The sequence below is a fragment of the Rhagoletis zephyria genome, unplaced genomic scaffold (assembly GCF_001687245.7).
Source record: "Rhagoletis zephyria isolate East Lansing unplaced genomic scaffold, Rhagoletis_zephyria_1.1 Rzeph_scaffold_00096, whole genome shotgun sequence".
In the NCBI taxonomy this organism is placed as follows: Eukaryota; Metazoa; Arthropoda; class Insecta; order Diptera; family Tephritidae; genus Rhagoletis; species Rhagoletis zephyria.
This window is the reverse complement of record NW_016157180.1, coordinates 409,379-433,969: the sequence shown is the minus strand read 5'-3', so window position 1 is coordinate 433,969 and position 24,591 is coordinate 409,379. Positions and strand designations below refer to the sequence as shown.

Sequence of the window (24,591 nt, the reverse complement as noted above, 5' to 3'; positions counted from 1 at the left end):
TCGTAGCGCTGAGTTTACTTAAATAGTTTCGCTTAGTTTAGCTTTAGCTGCAATTTAATTGTGTATTTGTCGCAAAAATTACTAAAATCCATTGTTGTTACTTATTATTATTGTTGTTGCTTACGCCCATATCGTTGCACTTGTTATTCTATGCATTAACATTGTATATACTTAGTATTTTCCTCTTTCATCTGGTTCTCATTTGTGAGGCGTTAGCTTTAAAAGGCTATTCCAATTTTGTTATCAACGCGCCATGGCCTTTTCCGCCAATGTGTCTCCAACAACGCAGTCTCCCGTTTGAAAGACCCTGCAGACAAAATTTACCACAATTGCTGTTGTTGTTGTTAGATTTGTAGCAGTATTGGTGTTAAATATCTCTTCCTTTTCCAGGCAAAGCTTCAAAATGCGCGCAGTCTCCTTTGAATCTCGCCTGGTTCGGTAAAGTTCAGATTTCTTGCGCGAAGATATATTGTCGCTGCGGTTTGTGATTGCACAGGCAATTGCTTCGCGATGAGATCTCCCTTGTTTTCAACGACCTCTAGGATCAACTCGGGACTCAGCTTATTCGTACAGGTGGTGAACAGAGTAACCCAACCAGCTAATACAGATTTAATGATCTGGAAATATGCATACAGATATCTCGTCGCTTCCTTCCTCAATAAAATTTATGTGTCAAATTTACTTTAAAGCTGAAGTGCTTGCAGAAAATTTCCAGTTGAAAATGGGACTAGAACGAAAAGCGAATATAGCGGACCTTATAAAACGAAGTTTTGTTAACTTGCGCATTCCTAGTTATACAGCCGACAGATCTTCAGATCTTTATAGACACTAGACTAGACTAGCAAACATATGATAGGAAAATGCGAAGCCCTACAGGTGACTTGGAGGAAAATCCTGAGCTGTAAATTTGAAGCCCAATGGCCAAATCAGTTTTGGCGAAAAAAATGTTGTCTGAATATTTAACCAGAAAAATTGCAAAGCGGTTATGCTGACTATCCAGGAGGCCACTCTGCGCCTTGTAAGAAGACCCAAAGAGGAAAGACAGGTCTTTATCTTCACCGACTCTCACTGAATGCCGCTGATCTCTAAACCCGATGGGAACAATGAGATATTGAAGCGAACGAATAGGTCCGGAATGGTACGACTGTCCCATATTTCTGGGAAAGGATATGGGAGGTAAACCAATGGCCACTTTTAAACTACATGCTAGGAATATAACCATACAAGAAGCAAACGAAATATGTGAAACCGTTGGATTACATGGCCCCCTTACATTAAAAAATGCAAGTATTTACTCTTGGCATTGAAACGGAACGAGGTATCTAATCTCTCGTGGATCTTAGAGCTCACAGAGTAGGAGAAAACTTTTTCAGATTAATACTGTTCTATGACTGAATAGATGTCCAGTTAACTATACACGTTATATGGACCAGTGACGTCTAAAATGCAGCATGCATGAAAAGCTTTGTTCTCGATCAAAACTTATACCGCGAGAGAAGCTCTTAAAAGCTTACTACTGATTTTATATAGAACAGTGTTTTTTTGTGAACGCAATCATAGTAAAAGCTGTTTTTGATCATCAGTGATATATATGCATACCGAGTATCTTATCGCAATAAGATAAGTACAAGATGAAAGCTCCCTCCGGCTAAAACTAGTCTGCTGAAACAAATTGCCGACCGTGTCCCATAAGCTTCATTTATGAGTCTGACGGTACGTGCCTTAGAGAAATATGTCCTTCACAGCAGTCCTCTACAATATTTATATCTGGTCATGATGATGGAACATTTAGTAAATCTAAGTCAGCGCGGATAAATCGTTCACTTGCTCTCAATAGAATCCTAAATGAGTTTATTTAAATTCTGATGTGATTTTTTAGTGAGCATAATGTTCTTAGCCTGTATGATTTCATGGTCTCTTATTTTAGAAGCTTAATTAAATCTAATTCCATTGCATTAAGAATATTCTGCAGAGACTGGAACACTCACAAAAAGTTAAGAACACAAATATACATAGAACATTTTCCTACTGGGGCTTTTATCCAACTGATATGTTCGGATGCATATGTATGTGCTAATGCTATTTGAACTATGGACCACACAACTGCATATACATATACAAATGTGTTAGTAGGCAATCATTCATACACCACATCCACCCACAAATGCGGCAGTTAAACCAGTTCCGCCAGCCGTGTCTGTCACCGACATTTCGTTTTGATAATTTTCGATTTACAAAAGTATTTACTTAATGAATGCTTGGGGAATTCTTGTGCGATCACATTGAAATTCTAAATTTAGATTTCTTTGAGGCCAATGTAATTGCGTAGATTTATTGTGTATATACGGGTACATATGTAGTTTTTCGAGATAAATCAAAATCATTTTGCGCATTTAATTTATGTATTGTAATTTTGATTCAGTGAAAAGCTACTACTTATTTCTGCTCATTTGCAATGATTTTAAAAAATTGGGTAGAAACATGTAAAATTATGGGCGGATAATAAGCTATGAAAGTTTTGCTTTACCTCAGGCATGGCGAACTTGGTGGGGTAGATAGTATTGCTTTGATAGATAATGTGCGCCGCGACCTTGCTCTAATAAAATCAAGCAGTTCCGAGCAGGACTTCGGAGCAAAGTTTTTTCAACGTTTCGCTCTAGCCCGGCTCCGGCATTTTATTTCCAGATATCCTAGCGGAAAATAAAATCGTATCCCTGGCTGTTGGTCATTGTGCAATGAACAGTATTACCAAGTAAAACAAATATAATGGCAATTTATTTAACCCCGTTGTTTTAAGTGCGAAAATGGGGAAAAAACATTTTGTAAGTGTATACATCGAAATTTTTACTTAAGGAGCTAAAGAGAAAAGCATTGTTTTTTCTCTCTTTGCTCGAGCTCCGCTCCAGATAAAATCTTTTGCTCCTTAGCTCCTTGCCTTGGTTTCGAGGGCTCGGAGAGTTAATATGCATAGCCTCTGGCCACCACCCACCCAGGTGTGTTAGTATTATTCTCACAACCACATCGCGCTTTAAAAGGAGATGCCATGGGGTTTCTGCTGCCATGGCGCTCTAACGACAGGAATCGTCTGCGCTAATCTTCAAGGTCCTCAAGGTCATGGGCCCGCAGCCTGCAATGAGCCATTAGCATTCCTGTCATAAATCTTAGGTTTATCTTTTGGAGGGTGAGTAGTTCTATCGACTGACTTAGTACAGGCGTGTTCTTCCAACGTGCTCTTTTGTTCTTAACTCTTCCCTAATGGTATAAGTAGAGTAGCTGCTGATTCTCTTGATCGTCTGTTAGCCTCTTTGTTGCCCTGTATGCCTTTGTGGCCCGGGACTCACATCTTTTTTACTGTGTTTCGTTGCCCCGTGTGTTCAATCTCGCTGCGCATACACATACTGCACGTGAATTGATCCTCACACAAGGATATGGCTTTTAGCGCAGCCTGACTGTCACAGCTGATGACAATGTGCTGTGTCTTTAGATGTTTCTGAGGAATTGCTTCGCCGCAGACACTGATGGCATACTTAGAAGCTAGGGTAATTCCCCAAGGCAATGGACCTTTTGGGAGATAGGAATCTCGGTTATAATTTCTCCTTCCAGTCTACACGAAATCACCTTGCCAATGGCCTCTCTAACAAAGTGAAGGAGGGCTTTATTAGAAATTTCTTCTATGAATATGTCTGGTGAATTTAGGTCTAGAATGACCTCCAAGCCAGTGGACCAAGTTCCCCACAAAATGTATGGACTGCACCCCCATGATTTTTCATCCTGTCTTCTGCACACCATCAAGGCTTGTGTGGCTTTAGTGACAGCGTATTCTACGTGATTTCTCCGTAAAATTTTGCAGTCAAATATGACAATTACATAGATATTTTACTTCATTGTAAATATCTATCTTTATATACGGTTGCCAGACGTACAGATTTTATTAGTACAGTACTGATTTTTCAACTCTTGTACTGATTTTATTCATTTCTTCAATCAGTACGTTGATGCCCTGATTTTTCAAAATTTGCACTGATTTGTACTGAATTTTCAATTCAAACAAAATACTTTAGGATTTTCTTAAGGTTCTACATAACGTTGGAACTTCCTTAAACGGTACTGTAAAAAGTAAGAAGAAAATAATTTAATTATAGTCGACATATTTTGGACAATGTTTGATGTGTCCAAGAAATTAATAAAATTTTTTTTTCGAGTGTTTTTAGTTATCTCGAAAATGTCTTTCCGTTTAATAACAACAAATTTGAATATTCGAATGGCTTTTGCCTATAACTGGCAACTTTTTTCTCAATTTATTGAAATTGTAAAACGTTTTTGCATATAAGACATAGAGTTAGATACTCTTTTTAGCGAATTCTTAGTCTTTCCAAGTTGTTGCGTAGTTGAAAAAATTAGTTAAGCCATGAGGAAAAATAGATGAATTCCTTAATAAGTGGCACTTTCTTAAAGTTTGAAAAAATATTAATTTTTTTCTCAATACCACACTCAAACGATGCAACTGAGAGGGTAGAGAGAAACCGGCTTCTAAATAAAATTTTTGAAATTGAACTTCAAATTAAAAGTAATTTAAAATGAAATGTATATAATTCTTTGACTATTTAAACACTACATATAAAATAATTTATTGACTCCTGTGTATAATGATGTGTACACTCATTTTAAAAATTAATAACACTTTTCTTTTTTACTAACTATATTTTATTTATATGCCAAAATATTGTTAAAAACAAGAATTCAGTCGTTTTAAAGTATTTTCTGTTACTTACATTCATAATTTTGCTTTGAATAAAAATGTACTGAAAATTACTGATTTTTTTAGCATGGAAAAGTCTAACGTACTGATTTCGCGCATAAACAATCTGGCAACCCTATCTTTATACCTCCGGGTGGTATAGGGTGAATGCCTGCAGGATTTATTATCCTGGTGAATGAGTTGTTTTTGCAGCGTTGATGTTTAGACTCACCATGCTTCACCATCTCTTTAATATAATGAGTAATCTTTGTTGATATAATTATTATGTCGTTCGCATATCCCTGGTACATTAAGCCTTTGTTCATCTACTGATATGCTCCACAGCAGAGGGGATAATACACCCATTGAGGGCAGACTTTTACTGTTCTGAGTTGTATGATCTTATTTCCTGCTGCCGTCTTCGCCAGTCTGATACGTAGCATTGATCTAGCTCGATCCACTGCCTCGTGTGACATTTAGTTAAAAGCTTCTTCAATGCCTCAGAAAACGCTTGTGGTAGATATGCCAGTGACAGTCTTCCCCGCCAGGCATTGGTTAGAATTGGGATTAATAGATCCAGCTCTTTCTGAAGTAGAATCGACCATGGGCCGTCCGCTCCAGGAACTTTGTAAGGCTCAAACGAATTTATAGCCCATCGTATAGCCAACAAGACGTTTTGCTGTTTTTTTCGTACCGGAGCCGATGCTCCTTAGAGGAGGCTAGAGCCCTTTCCTCGTCGCTTTTGGTGTTACAGTCGTCTGGGAGCTTTAGGCTTTCAACTGTGCCTTTAGTTAAAGCTCTGTGAAGTCTGGCTGCCTCCGGAGCGGAGGAGATGCCTTCAGTGAATTCTCTTAAACGGTCTCTCCCAAGAGGTGGAAATCGGATCTTAGAGACTATGATGGTTGATAGTTCTTAAAAGGTTTTCCGGAGCAGAGTAGTCTTCGAAAATTTTACACTACCAGCAAGAAGTCGTCGTTATTTTCAGTTAAAATCAGTAGATAGTATTTAACAAATATAAACTCATGCGTACAAATGCATCATGCCGATAAGCACTCATTGTGCTTTATAAATTAAATCTTTTGGGAACGCCTTCGCGATCACTGAGATCATTCGACTTTTCCATTCAACTTTTTATACGTTTGTCGGCACTTCAAAAGATCCACTGGCTGAGTTTAATTTTAGTGTTGCTATATTTTTTTATTATCTTCACTGAATTGACTAGTATATGCAGTGTTTAGTTTCGTGACTAGTAAGAGCTTTCGTTAATTTGTAATGACTGGGGTGTGTAAGAAATTATGACATTTTTAAATTTCCATAAAATTATATGTGCACACATATATACACATATATACACATCTACATGCATACAGATGTTGATGAGTCCTTAACTTTTAGAGTTGTTACTAAAAATAAGTAAATAATAGTTTCACTCTCACAGCCTGTTAGTCAGTAAAGAAGACCCGATAATATCAGTCGTGTTCTACTAGGTGTGGTCTTTCATCAAATAAAGATTTGTTTTCCATGTACATATATGCATGCAAGATTAAACATCACTTCTAACAGTAAATAGAAATTAGAGAAACGAAATTCGCAGCCAACTGAACGCAGATAAATAACTTAACTGCTTCGAACGAATATTGCTGAAATATTAACTGGGAATCACCCTGGTACAGTTACAAACAACATCTCCTGTTAAACCTAATAGTGGACGAACTTCAAGCAATCGCCTTTGATAAGCGGGTGTCATAGCCGTAGGAACTTTTCAGCAACTTACTCTGCAGTGGTACAGAGATGGTTTCATGACCTCAGAAGGCATCAGGTCCCAGGATTAGGCTTTTGGTGTGTATGGGCCAATTCCGGAAGCAGAAATCTATACCACTGCTACATTGATTAACTTAAGTAAAAAAATAATTGCAATGAGATCATTCCAATCCATACTTAAAGTCAGACGGCATTCAAGGCTACTATCTCTAATATGTACAAGAGGTGTGAACACAACCTAATAATGTAACAGATTAGCATCGGCTGAATATGAGTGAACACATAGCATAATAATGTATCATATAATATTACATGTATTTTGTAAACGCAGCAATAGGTTGGATCTCTATAATTACATGCTAATAAGTTCTTGGCTAAAGTACATACCACGTGTAACATAAATTGTAATCGCAATAAATACAGATATTTTCAATCAATCCGGAATGGGAATGGAATTGATGACCTCTGCTCAAAAGTAGACGGCTATCTCTCTGGACTTTGTCGCTTCTGCACTGCAAGGAGCTTAACACCATCCCCAACGAAATTTACGGCGACCCTCTTCAACACCTGTATGAAGAAGACCAGGCTTCAATTAGGCATTCACGTCGATGGCACACCAATTCCGACAGTGAACCACGCAAACATTCCCCTCGCCGCACGACACCAACCACCTCTTCACATGCCAGCTCAATTCCACTCAACTAATACCCCTCTCCCTGTGGTTCGACCCTATTCAAACTGTCCGTTTCCAGGGCCTACCGTTAGTTGAGCTTGGCAACAATGATTGAAGGATGAACGCAAATAGGCTGGGCTTAGTAGTGCCGCTGCAAAAACAACAAAAACAACGACACTGCCGAAGCAGCACATACAGAAACTAACTACATGGCACCGCAGACTAAGAAGCCATCCGCATACGTTAGCGATCTGGTCTGCTCCGTCGCTTTCGTCACTCACAATCAACTGAGCTTCCACTCTAAATTGTAGTGTGTTCCTGCAGTTTTAAAACAAATGTAAGTCTCTACAATTTCCTTCCCTCCCCGAAATGGGTTTTCATTAGGAGTTTATTTATGAAGAAGGTTACTTAAAAAATTGGCATTGCCTACTGAGCGAAGACCTCTGTTACTAGAAACGTTTTCTATGATTTTTGGATAATGTGCGCGCCTTCCTAATGTAAACACTCATGTCTCACCACTGGTTAATGGAGAAGTAAAGGTTCTATCATCATGCTGCAAATATGCATATCGCAACCCTCCAGAAAAGAGCCACAACTCCTTTCTACTGTTAAGTGGCTCATCACTGGATTTCCAAATATTTCCTGTTGCGATTCCCCTCTGCTGAATGTCTTCTGCAGTGTAAAAATTTAGTTCTTATTTCTCTATTCAAATAATTAATAGAATTAAATTTGCACATACATACATACATATTTATGTACGTCTGTAAGTACAAATTACCGAAAGTAATACATGTTTCTGATCAATTTACAAAAGCGCTAAAATAACGGCATCGCGATTGAATTTCATTTTGGACTGTCATGTGAGCGTGTTTCCGGTTTCGTAAAGACAGGGTGTCACTGTGGATTTATTTAATAGACCCTTGCATACGATAATTTCATGAACATTTCTGCAATTGTTAGCGTGCGCGCCGAATCGATTTTTATGAGAACAATTTATTATAAATGTTTATTTGACAAAAAACGCCATTTTTCAATATTGCGTTCGGTTAGAAAATATGGTAATACAACCAGTGTTGCCACGGACAAATCTTTTTCCCTACCAAAATTTCCTAACAAAACCAACCAAAACATACCAACATTCTTTTGAGTTTTAAATATTTTTTAACATTAAATAAAACTATAAAAGATCTATTACAATAAAAACAAATTAACTCCGAATAATAATTGATTTTACTGTACAGATTTGTACAAATTTACGGGTCTCTATTATTATTATTAGACTATTTAAGAAGTTAAGCACTTTGGAGGATGCCATGTTCCAAATTTTGGATGGAGGAGAAAATCGTTTTCCAAGGTGCATCAGTCTGCTATTTATGATAAGTGGGCAGAAGAATTCATATCCTCTTGGGTTTCGTTAACTAGCAGTCTCCTGTCAGGTAGTCATTAAGAGTTCTAAGGCCTTCCCGACTTTCGGAGTTCCTCCTGGAAGCAGTTATGGATCCATTTCATTGTCTTATTCCCTTTGAACTCCGCCAGTGTGGAGCAATCTGAGATTCTTCCCAGTTTCTAAGTAGTTCTACAGGAAGGCTCGGAACCATGCAGGCGCATTTAGGGCCACGCTTTGCAAGACAGTCAGCCCTATTTCCTTATTTTTCCATTTAGGAAGACATTTTCGAACACAAACTTCGATTGCGAAGACTTCCGCCAAGAATATTTGCAAATCCAAAATCCAATATAGCCTACCAACCTACTAAATAGAAAAAACCTACCAAATTGGTTAGGAAAAGTTAACGTGTGGCAACATTGAATACAACTTAATCTAATTCTCAAACCGCATTTTTCAGCCCAACTACATAGATGTCGCGCCTGATTTATCTTCTAATCCACACAAAAGTCCCAAATAAAACTGTTAATTTGGTCCCTAACCGTTTCCGTTAGTCCCATATGTCATAAATAACCCAAACCGGTTGAGGCTATTGCATTTTGGGTAATTAATAGCGCTCAGCTGTCAGCTGTCATCTACCAAACGAAATCAATAATCGCCTTTCAAAGTTGTTAATTCGATTTCAGTAATTTTCTAATGGGAAAAAATTAATTTTTCACTTTGAATTAGCACATTTCCATTCAAATAAGTGGTCGGGCAGCGGTCGTAATTAGTGTGCAAGTCGGGCGCCGTAAGAAACGTGAAAAATTGTAGAGTTTTGTGCGGTGTTGTGTTTCTGTGAGGTGGAGAAAAAAAATTGTTTACATTTTTTGTTGTTGAGCTGCTTTGCAAGGAATTGTGCAAATACCTTGATTAGTAAATTTATTTGCGTATTGGCTATAATTTACTGATGTTGCGACTATTCAAGGAATACCATTGAGATGCAAAGCTATATCAGCAGGTATGTTAACATATTTGGCATTCACAAAGGCGACTTGGTCGGCCATTTGGGGTGGTGGTGGTGGTGGTTCTATTGGTATCGAATTGTGTGGCGGCAATGACTGGCCCAGCAGTAGTTAAGAGCTTTAATTAGCCTATGCAAAGTACGCGCCACCACCAATAACACTATTAATAACAACCAAGCCCAACGTACACTTTAGGGTGCATAGGTATTTGTCAACATTCATATATGTATGTATGTACATATGCATATGTACAATTGTAGTGCAATCAAAGTTTTCGTAAGTTGAGCTCCTTTTTTCAATCCTGTAGAGCCATAAGACCCATAAGAAACCAGCGCTAAGTATTAAAAGTTCAGGTGTCTAGTAGCAGAGTCAGAATCCCAATGCTGGCGTCATATTTGTGCTGCCACTGGGCCACCTGTGCTCTTCATGGTTGGACTGTTTCGTTTTCGTAAATATTTACACATCTACGGAGCGTAGCGGAACTAGTAGGGGAAATTCTAAATTCAACGGACATCTTAGTAATAGGAATGTTGGTGTGTGAGAGCGGCACTGCGTCCGACAATTCGCAAACCACTAAATCGAGCAGCTGTTGCCTGTTTGTGTGGTTTTATGTATATGTACAGTTGGCTATGTGACGAAATGGTCTCATCATGTACTAAATTTAAAATGTGTTCTTATTTTTGCACAACAACAATTACAATTACATACATACAATCGCCCCACCAGACCCTAATCTGGTGCCTACATACCTTAATATGTACTCATGTATGTATGCAGTATATCCCAAATGGCAGGGTGCGGCGCCACGCAGCAGGTCAGATGAGCGCTATGCTTTGCAATACGACAAAATGAGTTCAAAATACGCTACTAAGAGGAAATAATCGAAGATGCATTTAGTATTGTTCGCATGAAAAATGCTTTTTTACTAAGTATGCTTTAATTTTTTCCATTTAATTAATAGTAATTTTCATCTCACCTCTGTTTTATGTTTTACATAATAATTACTTATATACCATGTACTATACATACATATGTATGTACTTATTAGTACCCATCTGTAAAAAAATTTTCATTACCTTTTCATTTCACCAATGTTTTCTTTACAGAATCTTCATATTTCTCGCCAGCAACGTATGATGTGCTCACCGGTCGTCACCTATTGTTTGAAATAAGTAAGTGTCTAACGGAATCCAAAGCACTACCAAACCCATATTTGAATTTGCATTTGGCAAATCAAGTTATAGAACAGTGGCCCAGTTTCCCAACATATAAATAACTGCAGTTGTATGTACATACAAAAACATAATAAGGAGCCCGTACTGAAAATAAGGCATTATCCTAGTGGGCGTCTGCTCAACTTCGAAATGAAATATTATAAACTTTGGACTTTTTTGGCAAAATCAGTGTTCTATCCAAATAATTAATGGTTTATTTCAAGCTCGATGGGTTTGGCGTTACTATATCGATGCATCCTTGAACATATAACCTAATGTCGAAATTTTATTGTCCACTGCTTTTGATCAAATCACACATTTCATAAAATGACGCACTATTCACCGTTCGCTAGCTGCAATACCATATGCTAATCTAATATTTTAGTGCTAATTTTCGCCCAAAAAGCAACCAAAACAACAAAAACTCAATCTATAAGGCAACGTTCATACTATAAACATATGTAAATACAGCAATGCTAGCAAAAATATCCCAGTGGAACTTGGCAGCATCGTACAATTGCTAAGGGAGTACTTCCTTGCGAGGCAACGATTACTCGTTATTGCTCCCTATACATACTTCTGAGTATAAGCGTGCTATTTAGTATACTACCGTTAACATGGGTTATCCTAGGACGGTCAGCGACTATTTTTAACCCCCAAAAGAGCATTGAGGGACTACAAACGGAAATATCATACCACGAAACTCCTAAACGAGCAATAAGAAAGTGAATTCAGAATAACTTCACACAGACCTACGAAACAAACAATGAGGGAGTGCACACAATAAATATTTTGCATTCCTCTCAAAGGACTCAATAGAGTCCTCCCAAAATAATTCCACAAACCTCTTAAGCGAGTTAAAAAAGAACGCTTCTATTCTCCCAAGCTAACATTGATTTATAAGGAACATTTTACATTTGGTAAAACATTTTGGCATAGTCCATTTATTAAAATTTTTAATTATATGCTTATCAATGTGAAGGTGGCATTTTGCTCATCTTCAACATTTTTTTCTATGATAACCTTTTCTAAGAATGCAAAATTTATTTTAAATGAAGTGCGTATAGCTCCCATCTCATGTAAAAAGAGTGTTCCCGCATTTATCACTTTACTTCCTAGAGCATTCTTATATTGCTCGCTTAGGAGAACTGCCATGCCTAGTTAAGTGAGTAATTATGGAGTACAAAACTGAAAAATCTCACTTGTTGCTACGAAATCATGCCAAAGGGAGTACTCTTTTATTCCTCACTTTGAGAGTTCTCCTTTCAAGTTCTATTGGGATGCACGTACAAACATATGTACATACATATTAGGGCGGGTCGAAAATCTAATTTTTCTCAAATCCCTTGGTAATAGTGAAAATATATTGTATCATGAAGTCAACAACAAGCCTGCGAAATATTAGTCTTCCATTTTAATTGTAAGAGCCCCTCATCGACCGCCAAGTGACCCACAGCACACTAGTCGAATAAGACCAATTCTTGTTAAAAATTCTGGGTTTAGCCAAAAATTTTGGTGCATATTATTAGATAATGAATCCTTTAACGCAAAAGATAAAGGCAAGTATCATTTCGCGCTGCCCTTTATCTTATCGTTAATCTCAAACTCATCTATTTTCAAGAAAATTTTAATTGTTCTCTTGATAATTGCACTGGCCTATAGTCAAAAGATGTAAAGAACAACATTAATATTGCTGGCGTGCATTTAGATCGCTAGTTCCAAATATTCTAATCCTTTTTTAATATTAGCTATAGTTTGCGATTTTTTGCAAATTTAGGAACAATTTCGGTAGCTCTAATAGAATAGCCATTATTTTCCATCATCGCGGAAAAATTTTGTTTATGCAAATTAGTATGGAAACACTGAACAGGCACAACTTCTGGAAACACTAATTGGTTTACTTATGTTTATGCATACAATATAAAAATTGCAAATATAAGAAAATGATAAAAAATTTTGTTCAAGATTTTTTTTATTTTAAAATAATTTGTTTATAATCTGAACTATTTTAGTCATATTATTATCAAAAATCAGTAACATTAAGTCTCGCCTTCAATTTGTTAATTATTACGCACCGATCGAGTAACATTTACCAAAGTTATATCGAAAAACTTAAGTGGATTTCCAGTTTTTTTCTAAAAAAATTTCTCTTCAATTGTATAAATAACCTTTAAATAAAAGAACCGGATTACAGAAAACTGTGCCAGCGAGTGACTTTTTTCGTTCAAGCTGAATGCAAAGCAATATCGTCCAATTGGAGAGTCCTCAAAAGGATTTCCCAGGATATGTTGAAAACTATTGCATTTACCTACAGACACTTTTTCACATAATGGAATTAACTAAAATATTTATGTATATCTAAACACTTATTGCACGTCCCCTACTTTCATATAACGGCAAATTTAGAACCGGCGAAAAATGTGAAAAAATGGACTCAAAATGGGCGTTTCTCACTCTAATTGTAATGTATGTAAATACTTATATGTTTGAAACTACTATTAACTTGTCGAACGATTCCTAATCTTTGACAATACATTCATTCACCACGATCTTGAAAACTGACCAAATCGGCGTGACCAAGTCCATGGCCATTTTAATATTATATAAACATCCGAAAACATTAAAAGGCTTGAAATAAATCTCGTCTCACTTTTTTGTATTTTTCACTTGGTTGCTGAAGTAATGAAGAATTGAAAATTCATAAGGGAAGATTATAGTTTTTGTAAGTTTTATCTTAATATCTTAAAAACGTGTAGACTTATTGAAAAATGCTAAATGAACGTGAGGTACTAAATTTAATAGCCCTTAATTTGATACATCGTCTTGTATATAACAATAACGCATTCCATAGATATTACAAGCCAAAGTTTCATTTACAAAATTCATACACTTTGATTCAATTGCGCGGGCTAAAGATAAGTTTTAAATTAATCTTTCGTGGCCAATAACGATTGGCTGAGGCCTAAGACATCATAATATTACTATTACAATGCGGTCAAATGACTTTTATTTTCTCCCATACAAAATCGACCCAGCCTAATACATATGTATGAATGTAGAAATTTCAACGTAAATATTGTTTAGAACAGAATAATCGACTTGTCTGTACATTATCAGAGCGAAATAATTGAAAAAAGAAATAAAATAAAATAAGTGGGAGAAGGTATGAAGGTGTTGTTGTTGTTAACAACTGATTGTTTTATGGTCTTTGTAGTATAACAAACAAGTACACAAACTACAAGCACACAAATGCATCTACATCCCTATATATATACATATATGTATTTAGTACATATATATGTCGATACATATGTACATATTTATTTATTTCGATGGGCAACGCTTTGCTGATATGAATCGCTTGAAACGCATTGTGATCAAGTGCTCGCAAAGGTGAATACGCGGCTGATATTGACGCGCGCACACCCCTAGATAGTCGCAAAGTAATATACCGTGCCCTACAGTTATCGTTGGCTGAGGCATTTTAGCTGCCAATCCAGCCGCTAATAATTTGTGAATTTAATATTAATTAAAAATTAGTTCAGCCTAATTTGTGATTTTATTTAGCTGGAAAACTTTTTGGTCGGTAGCGCTAAAAAACTTTGTATACGCTTGTTGGGTTGCAAACTTATCGATTGACTAATTAAAAGCGGTGATTGCAGAAACTAATTTTCCTAGCGCTTAGTTTTTGATGATAAGTGAAGTAAAAATAATAAGTACTTACTCTCAAAATGTACATACTTTCGAAATGTGCTCGTACATATACGAAATGGCTTGAAATTCAGCAGACTTTTTAAGGTAAATAACGGTACATAAAGTACATTTCTAATTTTTGTGTGCGAATTTCTGTCTTAGATCCGAAAAATAACCAATTTTACAAACAAAAATCTAACAAAAAATGCTATAATTATAATTATGCTGCTCGTATCAGTTTATGTGCTCTAAAAGCCTTACATACTTATGGTGTCTAATGTTTATAGATAAGGCATCAGTTTATATTAAGCAAATAAACAGTGCAAATAATCAAATCGATAGTCTACTAAAAAACAAAGATGCATATGTATAAGTAGCAGTGTTCTCAAACATAGTAGCTCGAAATATTGACAAGTTTTTGCAATTCAGTTTCCTTTTTTTATTTAATTTTAACAATTTTTTTTACAAAACTCTATTTACTTCTAGAACAAAAACCTAACAAATTAAAGTTTAGGGATCAAATTCACAGTGCGTAGTTAACTCAGAATCGGCAGTTGACTACAGATTTTCAGTACAAAAATTGTGAATTTGGCCCTAAGTCTTTGTACACAAATCATAAAAATTTAACAAATTTCCACCAAAATTTGTTTTGTTTTTTATTAGGCGAACACACCTATGAAAGCAAATGCGTAATTTCTACAACTAAGAATATGATACTTTTAGGGTATGTTCACACACAGAAAGCGGAGCCGAGCCGAGCGAAGCTGTTGCGAGTTAAGTGAAGCTTTCAAATTGCTGTAGCTATATGTAAGTGTTCATACAGCAAACTTTTTCAGAAGCGTTTTGGTGCGGAAAGCAAAGCAGCTGTTGATTTTGAATTTTCTATTTAATTTTTGAGCTTCATGGCGCGGCTGCAAACAAGATATCAAAATATTCAAACAAAAAAAAATTTTACGACTAAACTTTTGAATAAAATTGAGCAAATATTTTTGCCGCGTTTCATTGACGGTAATTTTTGTGGTATCTTTCCAGCAGAGTCCATCAGAAAAGTTCCGCTTCGCTTCATACTGAGTGAACACCAGCAGCTTCGCCTTGTTCCACCTTGCTTCGCTCGGCGCCGATCGGCCCTCTGTGTGAACGCATCCTTAGAAACTTGAGTCTTAACCTTATTACGAGTACTGAAATTTAATGGCATTAAAAACTACATACCAAAAAAGAACTTGTTTTTTATTTAAGTTTTAAAATTTTCACGAAAATTTGTTGAATTATTATAAACTTTGTTAAAGAGTTGAAAATCCGATTTACGTGGCTTTTGCTATAGAATATACTACATTTTTCATGAAAAATTAATGCATATTAAATAAACAAAGGCAAAACTGTCACTAATGAGGATCAAAGAGCGCGCTATTTAAATGGGTATAATATAATACGTTTCATACCTCTTGGATAGTAATTTAGTGAAAGCGATAACATTTACGTTAGTCATGCCATATAATTTTTCGATTTCGTCTGGTACTGAAGGCTTCATTACATAACTGAAAATTGCAGTGCTGAGAAATCGAACCAATTTATTTGTCTTATAAATCTCAGATTTGCGTTTATGTTATATCAGCTGTACACTCGAAAAAGTCGCAGTCTACCTACTCATGACAGAGTAGTGGTAGAGAGCCTTCCACGCCCTCGACCAGATACCGAGCGCTTTTACTCCATTCAATGTCTCGTATTCTCCTAACTCCATTAAGAAGTTCAATAAGTTTGCTTGTTTGTTTCTATAATATGTAATAATAATAATAGATTGGCGCTTGGCCGAGATTGGTGTTTGGCCGAGCTTCTGCCGCGATTTGTGGCGTACGCCTTGATGTTGTCACACAAAGAGGAAGCACCTACAGTTTTACGCCGACTCCATGCATTTGAAGCCTGCAAGCCAGAGAAAAAATATGTTGTTATTCAGAGCCAAGGCATTTAGGTTCCCTCAGCACTCGAGAACCTATGAAGACGTTATTTCACGGAAGGGAAGAGCCCTGAGAGCACTTGACTGTGACGGAAGATTACGATGTTGTTACATTTTTGCCGTAAGAAAGGTGCACTCTCCAGACACGGTTGCGTTGTAGGCTAGGGTTAAGCCATCCTTCATTACTTCTAACAGATGTGTGTTGAATCGTTCCTTTCACGGACACCGCCCTTCTCTGAATACTTTTATCGTCCGAGTAAGCCAAATCCTTACTAACTCTGGCTCGACGAAATGTGTTTATTGCGAGGCCACAGTCTTCTTGGAGACCAACAGACCAATATTGGATAGTTTTTTGTTTAAGATTTTGTCCATTCTGGCTGGAAAGTCTTACAAAAAAAAACTACCTTGTCAACTTTCATAGTAAAAAGCTTGACAACAACAAAAAGCACTTTTATACCATTTGGCCCCAGCAGTCGCAATGGCCGAGTAAGCATAGCACTTCGAGGTTCGAAGCCCGGGCAGTTTTTTTTTTAATTAAACTTTTTTCTATTTTTTTTTTTTTAATACAATCGGGCAGGATCGTCGGCTTTTTTGGGACAGATTTCGGATTTTATCAAAAGTTTTGCAGTCTAAATTTTTCGGAAACCTCGTTGATTTTCGTTATTTTTCGTGGTTTTCGCGGTTCCTTAAATCTCAGATGTTGCTACTAAAATACTTGAAATGAGACACAAAGAGTGAACTCAAGCTCCTACTTGCACTACTCAGTCGTCGCAATAATCGGAGTGTCTTTTGCTCAAGGTTTTCCCCCGATCGGAAATAATACTCCTCGTTTTTCTGTGAACGCGGTGAATTTTATTTGAGTTAAATTAAGAAAGCTGCGCAGTATGATTCTCTATCGCTGATGTGGCAAACCCTGATTCTTCTAAATTCTGCTACATTTTGCTGCTTCATTGTGGATTACAAAGCAAAATATATTTACATTTATGCCAAAATTTCGATAAATACCATAGAAATCTAAGCCAAAATTGAAATACCGAAAAATGTAATAAAAACTAAAAATACAAATTACACATAATCCTTCATTGGCAAAATACTAGCACCTAATACACACATAAATACATTGTTGGTTTACAAATTCGTCGAAAAATTAAATACAAAAGATATTTACAATCTCTGTGTACCATTTACAGTGATGCATATCCATCACTCCTCACCACGACTAGCGCCAACGTCGAGCGTGACCATAAAAACATCGATTCGATTGTAATGTTTTGTTTAAAGAAAGCGTCTGTTGTGATGTACGTTGCGCATTTCTCCATAAAATACCCGCCACCGACTGCCACAGGCTGCAACAGGTAGTACAATGTATGTATGTATGTAGGTGGGATAAGATCAAGGGCAAACAATGCACAATTCTCCTCCTCTGCTGTCACAAAGGAAAATGCACGCGCTGTAGAAAGGCTACAAACATATGTACTATGTATGTGTATTTGTATACTCAAAGTTGCATACCCATACATGCTAAATGAATCTGTAGATAGATGCATGTTTGCTCAATAGCTTTCTGCCTCACTTGCTACCAAGTAGTGCCTGGGGCATCACCCACACAAAATACATTCGCACGAAATGAAGGTCCATTAAAGCAGTGGCAACATAGTTCTCGTACAAAAGCCTGTTGCAATGTCGAGCAATGAATATCTTTAATTTGTTTACCTACATAGATATTTGCAAAGAAAAAATGAGTTTGCTCGATAATGACTTTTATTGCCGTTGCCGTAAACTTTAAACAATGTTTTCGCGTTTACGTTGAAATTTTATAGCATTGATTTGTTTGTAGTGGAATTCGAATTAAAATTAAATTTAAAATTGTTTTGAGCTCAAGGAAAGCAGTGAAATCAGGTAATAGTAATTAATTTGAATGTTTAAGAAAATAAATTACTTCAATTTAAACGGTTCCGTAAATAAGCAACAAATACAAATTGACATACTAAAATTGCAGTTCGATACCAATACCAAAATTTACATCAACAGCAGTACGAACACCAACATAAATATCAATACCCATCCAATACCAATATCAATATCAATGTCAATACCCAATACCAATACCAATACCAATACCAATACCAATACCAATACCAATACTAATACCAATACCAATACCAACACCAATACCAATACCAATACCAATACCAATCCCAATACCAATACCAATACCAATCCCAATACCAATACCAATACCAATCCCAATACCAATACCAATACCAATCCCAATACCAATACCAATACCAATACCAATACCAATACCAATACCAATGCCAATACCAACACCAACACCAATACCAATACCAATACCAATACCAATACCCAATACCAATACCAATACCAATGCCAATACCAATACCAATACCAATGCCAATACCAACACCAACACCAATACCAATACCAATACCAATACCAATACCAATACCAATGTCAATACCAATACCAATACCAATACCAATACTAATGCCGATACTGATACCAACATCAATATCAATACTAATACCTATATCGATATCAATACCAATACCTATACCGATACTAGTATCATTACAAATATCAATACTAATACTAATGCAAAAACAATACCAGTATTAATATTAATATTAATATCGATACCAACACCAGTACCGGTAGCAACACTGATACCGATATCGATATCTATACCAATACAGGCATTAAGTACAATATCAATACCGATAACAATACGAATACCAATACTATTACCGATAACAAGACCAATATTAATACAAACAGTAATATAAATACCGATATTAATACAGATACCCAGTATCAATATCAATATAAAGACCCATACTAATACCAGAACCAGTACCATACCAACCCTAATTCCAATACCAACACCAATACCATTACCATTACCAATACCAATGCTAATACCGATACTAATACTAATAGCACTACCGATAACAATTACCAATACAACTGCATGCGCCTCTATACAGACAGGCGTCTACAGTCTGTCTCAAATCACACCAACTCCCGACCTGTGAATGCGTTTTAGGAGAACTAACACCGACCGTTGACGAGACAGAACTCTCAACTGCCATCCACACCACACTATCAAAACTCCGCTCTGGCTACTGGATTAAACTTATATGTATCTGAGCAGATTAAATTCCAACGTATTTAATGACAACGATTGATGGAAAAACCGAACTAAGTCGCTACGACAACAACAGCAAACAATATTTCCGTTGATCTATTATGTCAAGTCCGCAAAACCTACACTCCAGCTCTGCAAAAAGTTATTCTTGCGAGGGCTATACCTTAATTTGCAGTGTTATGTCAGATGCAATACGTTTCTAACAAAATTCAGAAGTTATTCAGCAACTCTATGAGAAGTTCTGAATCTCTTGGCTTGCCTTTTCACTTTTGTCATTAGCTATTTGGCTGTAACTTTAGATCTCTCTCGCCTTCCTTGGAAGCTCTTACGCCTATCCTTTGAACGGTCCATCGACACTTTTAAAGTATCTCTTGGCCACGAGTTGTGCGTGAGTGCCAGCACTGTGTTTCCATCTTCATGACTCGGTACCCACCACATTGCTGTGCATTCCTAAATGGTTTAAGATAGTTTTGTTTGCAAGCTGAAGCCTTGAACGCTGTTTGGCTACCTTAAATCCTATATTTTCTAGCCCCATTAGTTCTGCCACGAAGACACCAGGCAGCAGTCTTTAATTACCAAGATTTTCGTCTGAAATTTGTTTAGATATGCACCCATTGTTGGACGTTTCCGGAACATAACATCGAGCTAGGGTTTATCACGATGCCGGAATTCTTCGATCGCGGCTTTTTTATCTTTATAAAGGGTTTCCTCTGCATACTATGGCGAGAGCTCAATTTCCGTGCTTCCCAGCGAGGGTCTAGAACCCAATCATCCGATTCACTCTTTTAAACTAAATAAAAGCAATAAAATTACTTTCCACTTGCCAATTTATCAATTTCCGACATGCTAATACACTTTTGTGTAAAGAAAAACAATACACGCCACAATATGTAGGAAATGTGGAAGCCACAACAAGAGCAGAGCAGTGGGGGTACTACAGCAGTGCAAGCCATTGTGAAAAGCAGCTAATAAATAAGCAATGGCGCGCGATGGCTTGTCTTCCATTGCATTCTCTTTATTGAGTGCATTTCATTGAGTTCAGTTTAGATCCTTTCTAGTTAACGGTAAATATTAGCATGCATGCATTGTGTACATGTACATATGTAAGTATGTACGTGTTTGCGTGTGCAAGTGCAAGTGAGAGCAAAGGTCCATTTGAAAAGGCGCAAAAGCACAACAATACAATTATGATTTATCTGTGTAATTGTGTTTGTTATGCTTTGTAGTTAGTCGACTTAATAAAAGTATTTGTAAGTTTGTTTACAAGTTAGTTGAGTTGTTGTTGTGTGTAAGACAAGTTCTCATGCCAAGCATCACGCAAACAAATAACCGGAGCGGAAATTTGATTAGATCTGATAAAAAATTGTATATCAAGTTACTTCAATATGTTTTATAGAGCAAATACTCGTATTATGTACATATGCATACATATGTATGTACATATGTATGTATTGGCTACAATTTATTTGCACGCAATAATAGATATGTACTAACAGTGTACCAGATGTACATACGTATTTTTTTCTGTGAAAAGTATTTTTTATGCAATATATGGAAAGTTCGTGTCATGAAAGGCAATCGGATCAGTGACGGTGTGGAAAAGCGTGATTTATGTATTTTTTTGAATTTAATAGAAAATATTTAATGTTGTCTCTAATAAAAATTTAAGCTTTCCTTTTTACTTTAAAGGTATGTTACCTAGTATACCTAGATATAAAACTAGTTAAAAAAAATGAGCGAAAAGCCTGTTGATAGTCCCCCCTCCCCTTCAATTGTGTGATTTTGTGAAATATTATGAGTGATTTTAGACATTGAAGATGCAAAAGATGTTTTAACGACTCATTTTACCACTTTCTGGCAATGAGATATGACGTTTCTACGACAGGTGGGTCTACGTAACCAGATCTATATACACTGCCGGAACAAAGTATTGGCACAGCAAATTTTTCACAATATATGCAAAAATTTTCATTCTAATATTTTTTCGCTAATTTCCTATAAAAATATGGTTCATTCTACAACAAAAAACATATAAATATAATTCCTAAATTTTGTTCAAAACTCGCGAAAATTCAGCAAATTTTCATGAAAATTTTCAACTTTTTAATCAGATTTTTTAGAATTTGAAGAGTATGAATTCTTGAGTATGCAGATTTGTAGCCCAATCAATTTCATTAAAGTGCAAGTTTTAAGTACCTTTGAATTACCGTTGATTTTTGGCAATTTTTTTTCACGTAGTCTCCATACAAAAATTTTTGTTTGGAAATACTTTATAGCGAAAAAATGCAAAACACCTTCAACAAAAAAAATTCTCAAAAATCAACGCGATTTTTGAATCACTCCGAACTTGCATTTTTTTTTACTAGAATTTAATGGGCTGCAAACTGCTGCATACATACGAAATTCTAAAAAATCTGATTAAAAAGTTGAAAATTTTGATGAAAATTTGCTGAATTTTCGCGAGTTTTGCACAAAGTTTAGGAATTATATTTCTATGTTTTTTGTTGCTGCATGAATAATATTTTTATACAAAATTGGCGGAAAAAAATTAGAATAAAAATTGTGGCATATGTATATTGTGAAAAATTTGCTGTGCCAATACTTTGTTCCGGTAGTGTACATATAAGGTTTGCGCACGATGAAATTACTGCACAAAAAAATACCAATTAATTTTAAAGTACTTGATAAATGGAAAAAGAAAAAACACATTTTATTAACATAAATCCAATTCATGTTTACGTTTATTACAAATAGTTTGCCCACCAGTCGTTTTTTTACTAAGAATTTAACTTTTTCCGAAATATCTCAAATTTAACTTTTTATGGTGTATCCATAATTTTTTTTTTGTTGGAAACTATCAACTCTTTTGTAAAAATGTTAGTTGTTTAGAAACCTGTTTTGTACCCTCCATAACCCTTTTTACCACAACCCAATACCGTTCAATGGGCCTGGGCTCTGGCAGGTTCGGTGGATTCGCTTGTCTGGGTACAAATGGTATGCTATCTTTTGCATGCCATTCAATTGCTGATTTGCTGCAATTGCATGAAGTCAAATCAGGCCAACAAATTGTGGAGATTTTATGCTGCCTATTAAATGGTAAATGTTGCTTGGATATCTACGTAATTCCGTGTTAATCCTCCCAGTTGTGACAAACGAACTGCCACGCATACCACAGCTACATCTTGCCTGTCATACCAAAAATTTCGCAAACAAATTTGCTTTTTTTGGTTTTGTACTCCTCTTGGACATTTTCTCTACGGTTTGCCAGATGAAAAACGTCACCTGAAAGCTGCGAAAAGTCGCCAAGTAGGTACATATCATCGATGTTTTTGCAAAACCGCCTATCTTACGGCACTCACATTTTACAGGAGAGCGAACAAAAAGGTTTATTCTTTGAAGGTATTGCCTTGATAGGCGGTATTTTCTGTAGCTATTATTTTTCGTCGTTTTAATAACGATTTACCGATTTTTATGTATAAATCTCGATGCCTGGAGTTCAGCGTTACCAAATCTCATTTTTGCCACAACCGCGATTTAGGTGGTTTTACAACTCGTCGATGGGCGGTTTTGCAAAAACATCGACGATATGCCTCATCGTCCTTAATGCAGCAATCAAAATTCTGTATTATGAAATCACGGTGAAGTCGTTTGGCTCGTTACTTTGTTTCGATGTTATTTTTTGATTTTCTATCTACAACTTTCCTCACCTTGTATGACTTTAGCCCTTCCTTCTTTTTAACTTTTCGATCGAAAGCCTGAAAGCATTGCACAATTTCTTCACTCATTTCGAAACCAAAAATCATCGGTTGACCTTAAAACTTTGTATAATTTTTGTATATTTACTAGAGGTATCTTTATTGAAAAAAAAAAAATGCTTTTGAAAAGGTTTACAAGTAAAAATGCGTGCCCTAATTTCATCGTGCGCAAACTTTATCTGGCCAAGGATTGACACGATGGAAAATTTTAATGCTGTTCAACGACAACCACCAGAAAAAGCTAACAAGTTTTTTGAATATTGAAAATTATCGTTTACGTCCGCTAATAACCCTGGGCAATAAAATTTTGCGGCAGAGCTTTTAGACACGTTTTCCGAAAAATTATAATACATTTTATTTTCCCTGTAACATTTTTGATTTCGAATTTTAATAATTGCATTTTTGTTTTAAGAAACTAAAAAATAGGGATTCGTGATCTTTCGGGGAGTTTCTTGAGTGATTTTCATGGAAAACTTTCGGATTTTTTCAAAACTTTTTCATACGAGTGTTGTACAAGATTTTTGGGAAACCTTTCGAGGTTATCCGATAGATTTCTGGGAATTATTCGGGTCCTATATAGATGCTTTTGGTATTGTTTTCCAGATTTTTTCTAGAATTTTCGGAAATGCTCGAAACTTTCTTTCCTGGAAAGCTTTTGGAATCCCTCCAAATATTTTTAATGCTTGAGATTTTTTTGGAACTTTTAAGCATTTTTTCTTACTTTTCGTGGTGTTGCAATACATACCGTGTTGCGTGTTTTTTCGAGACTTCAAGAATTTTTGTTGATTTCTTAGGAACATTTTCGGGTTTGTTTTTAACTTTTTGGCGTTGGTCGAGAATGTTTGTTTTAGTAATTTTTCGAGATTTTTTGTTACCTTTCCAGGTATCAAATGATACATTTATAGTGGACATTAACAATTTTCTTGTGGTTTTTTTCCGCGATTTTTTCGCAATTTTTTGTAGACTTCAGTAACGTTCGAAATTTTTCTTCAGATTTTAGGGTGATTTTCTTAGAAAACTTTTGGGATTTTGCTGTCAATCAAGCTTTTGGTGTTTTTTCAAATCTTTTTGCTGTTCGAGATTATTTTGGAACTTTAGATAGATATTTGACCTTAGTGATGGCCAAAAACAATTCGTATTTTATTCGGGACCTTCCATGGTTTTGTTGGCATATTTTTCTGGGACTCTTTCGAGACTTTTCGCAATTTTTGGGTGCTTTACTTCAAAAACACTATAAGCGTTAGACGAA

General features: G+C 36.1%; 1 protein-coding gene across 1 annotated transcript in view; it reads left to right on the top strand.

Annotated features, from left to right (window-relative positions):
* Positions 1-9,558: 9,558 nt before the first annotated feature.
* The window catches only part of Camta (Calmodulin-binding transcription activator), a 151,564-nt gene continuing 136,531 nt past the window's right edge, over positions 9,559-24,591 (top strand). The window contains 2 exon segments of the mRNA XM_017632160.1: positions 9,559-9,667; positions 10,667-10,732. Of these exon segments, the coding sequence (XP_017487649.1) occupies positions 9,559-9,667; positions 10,667-10,732 (175 nt within the window).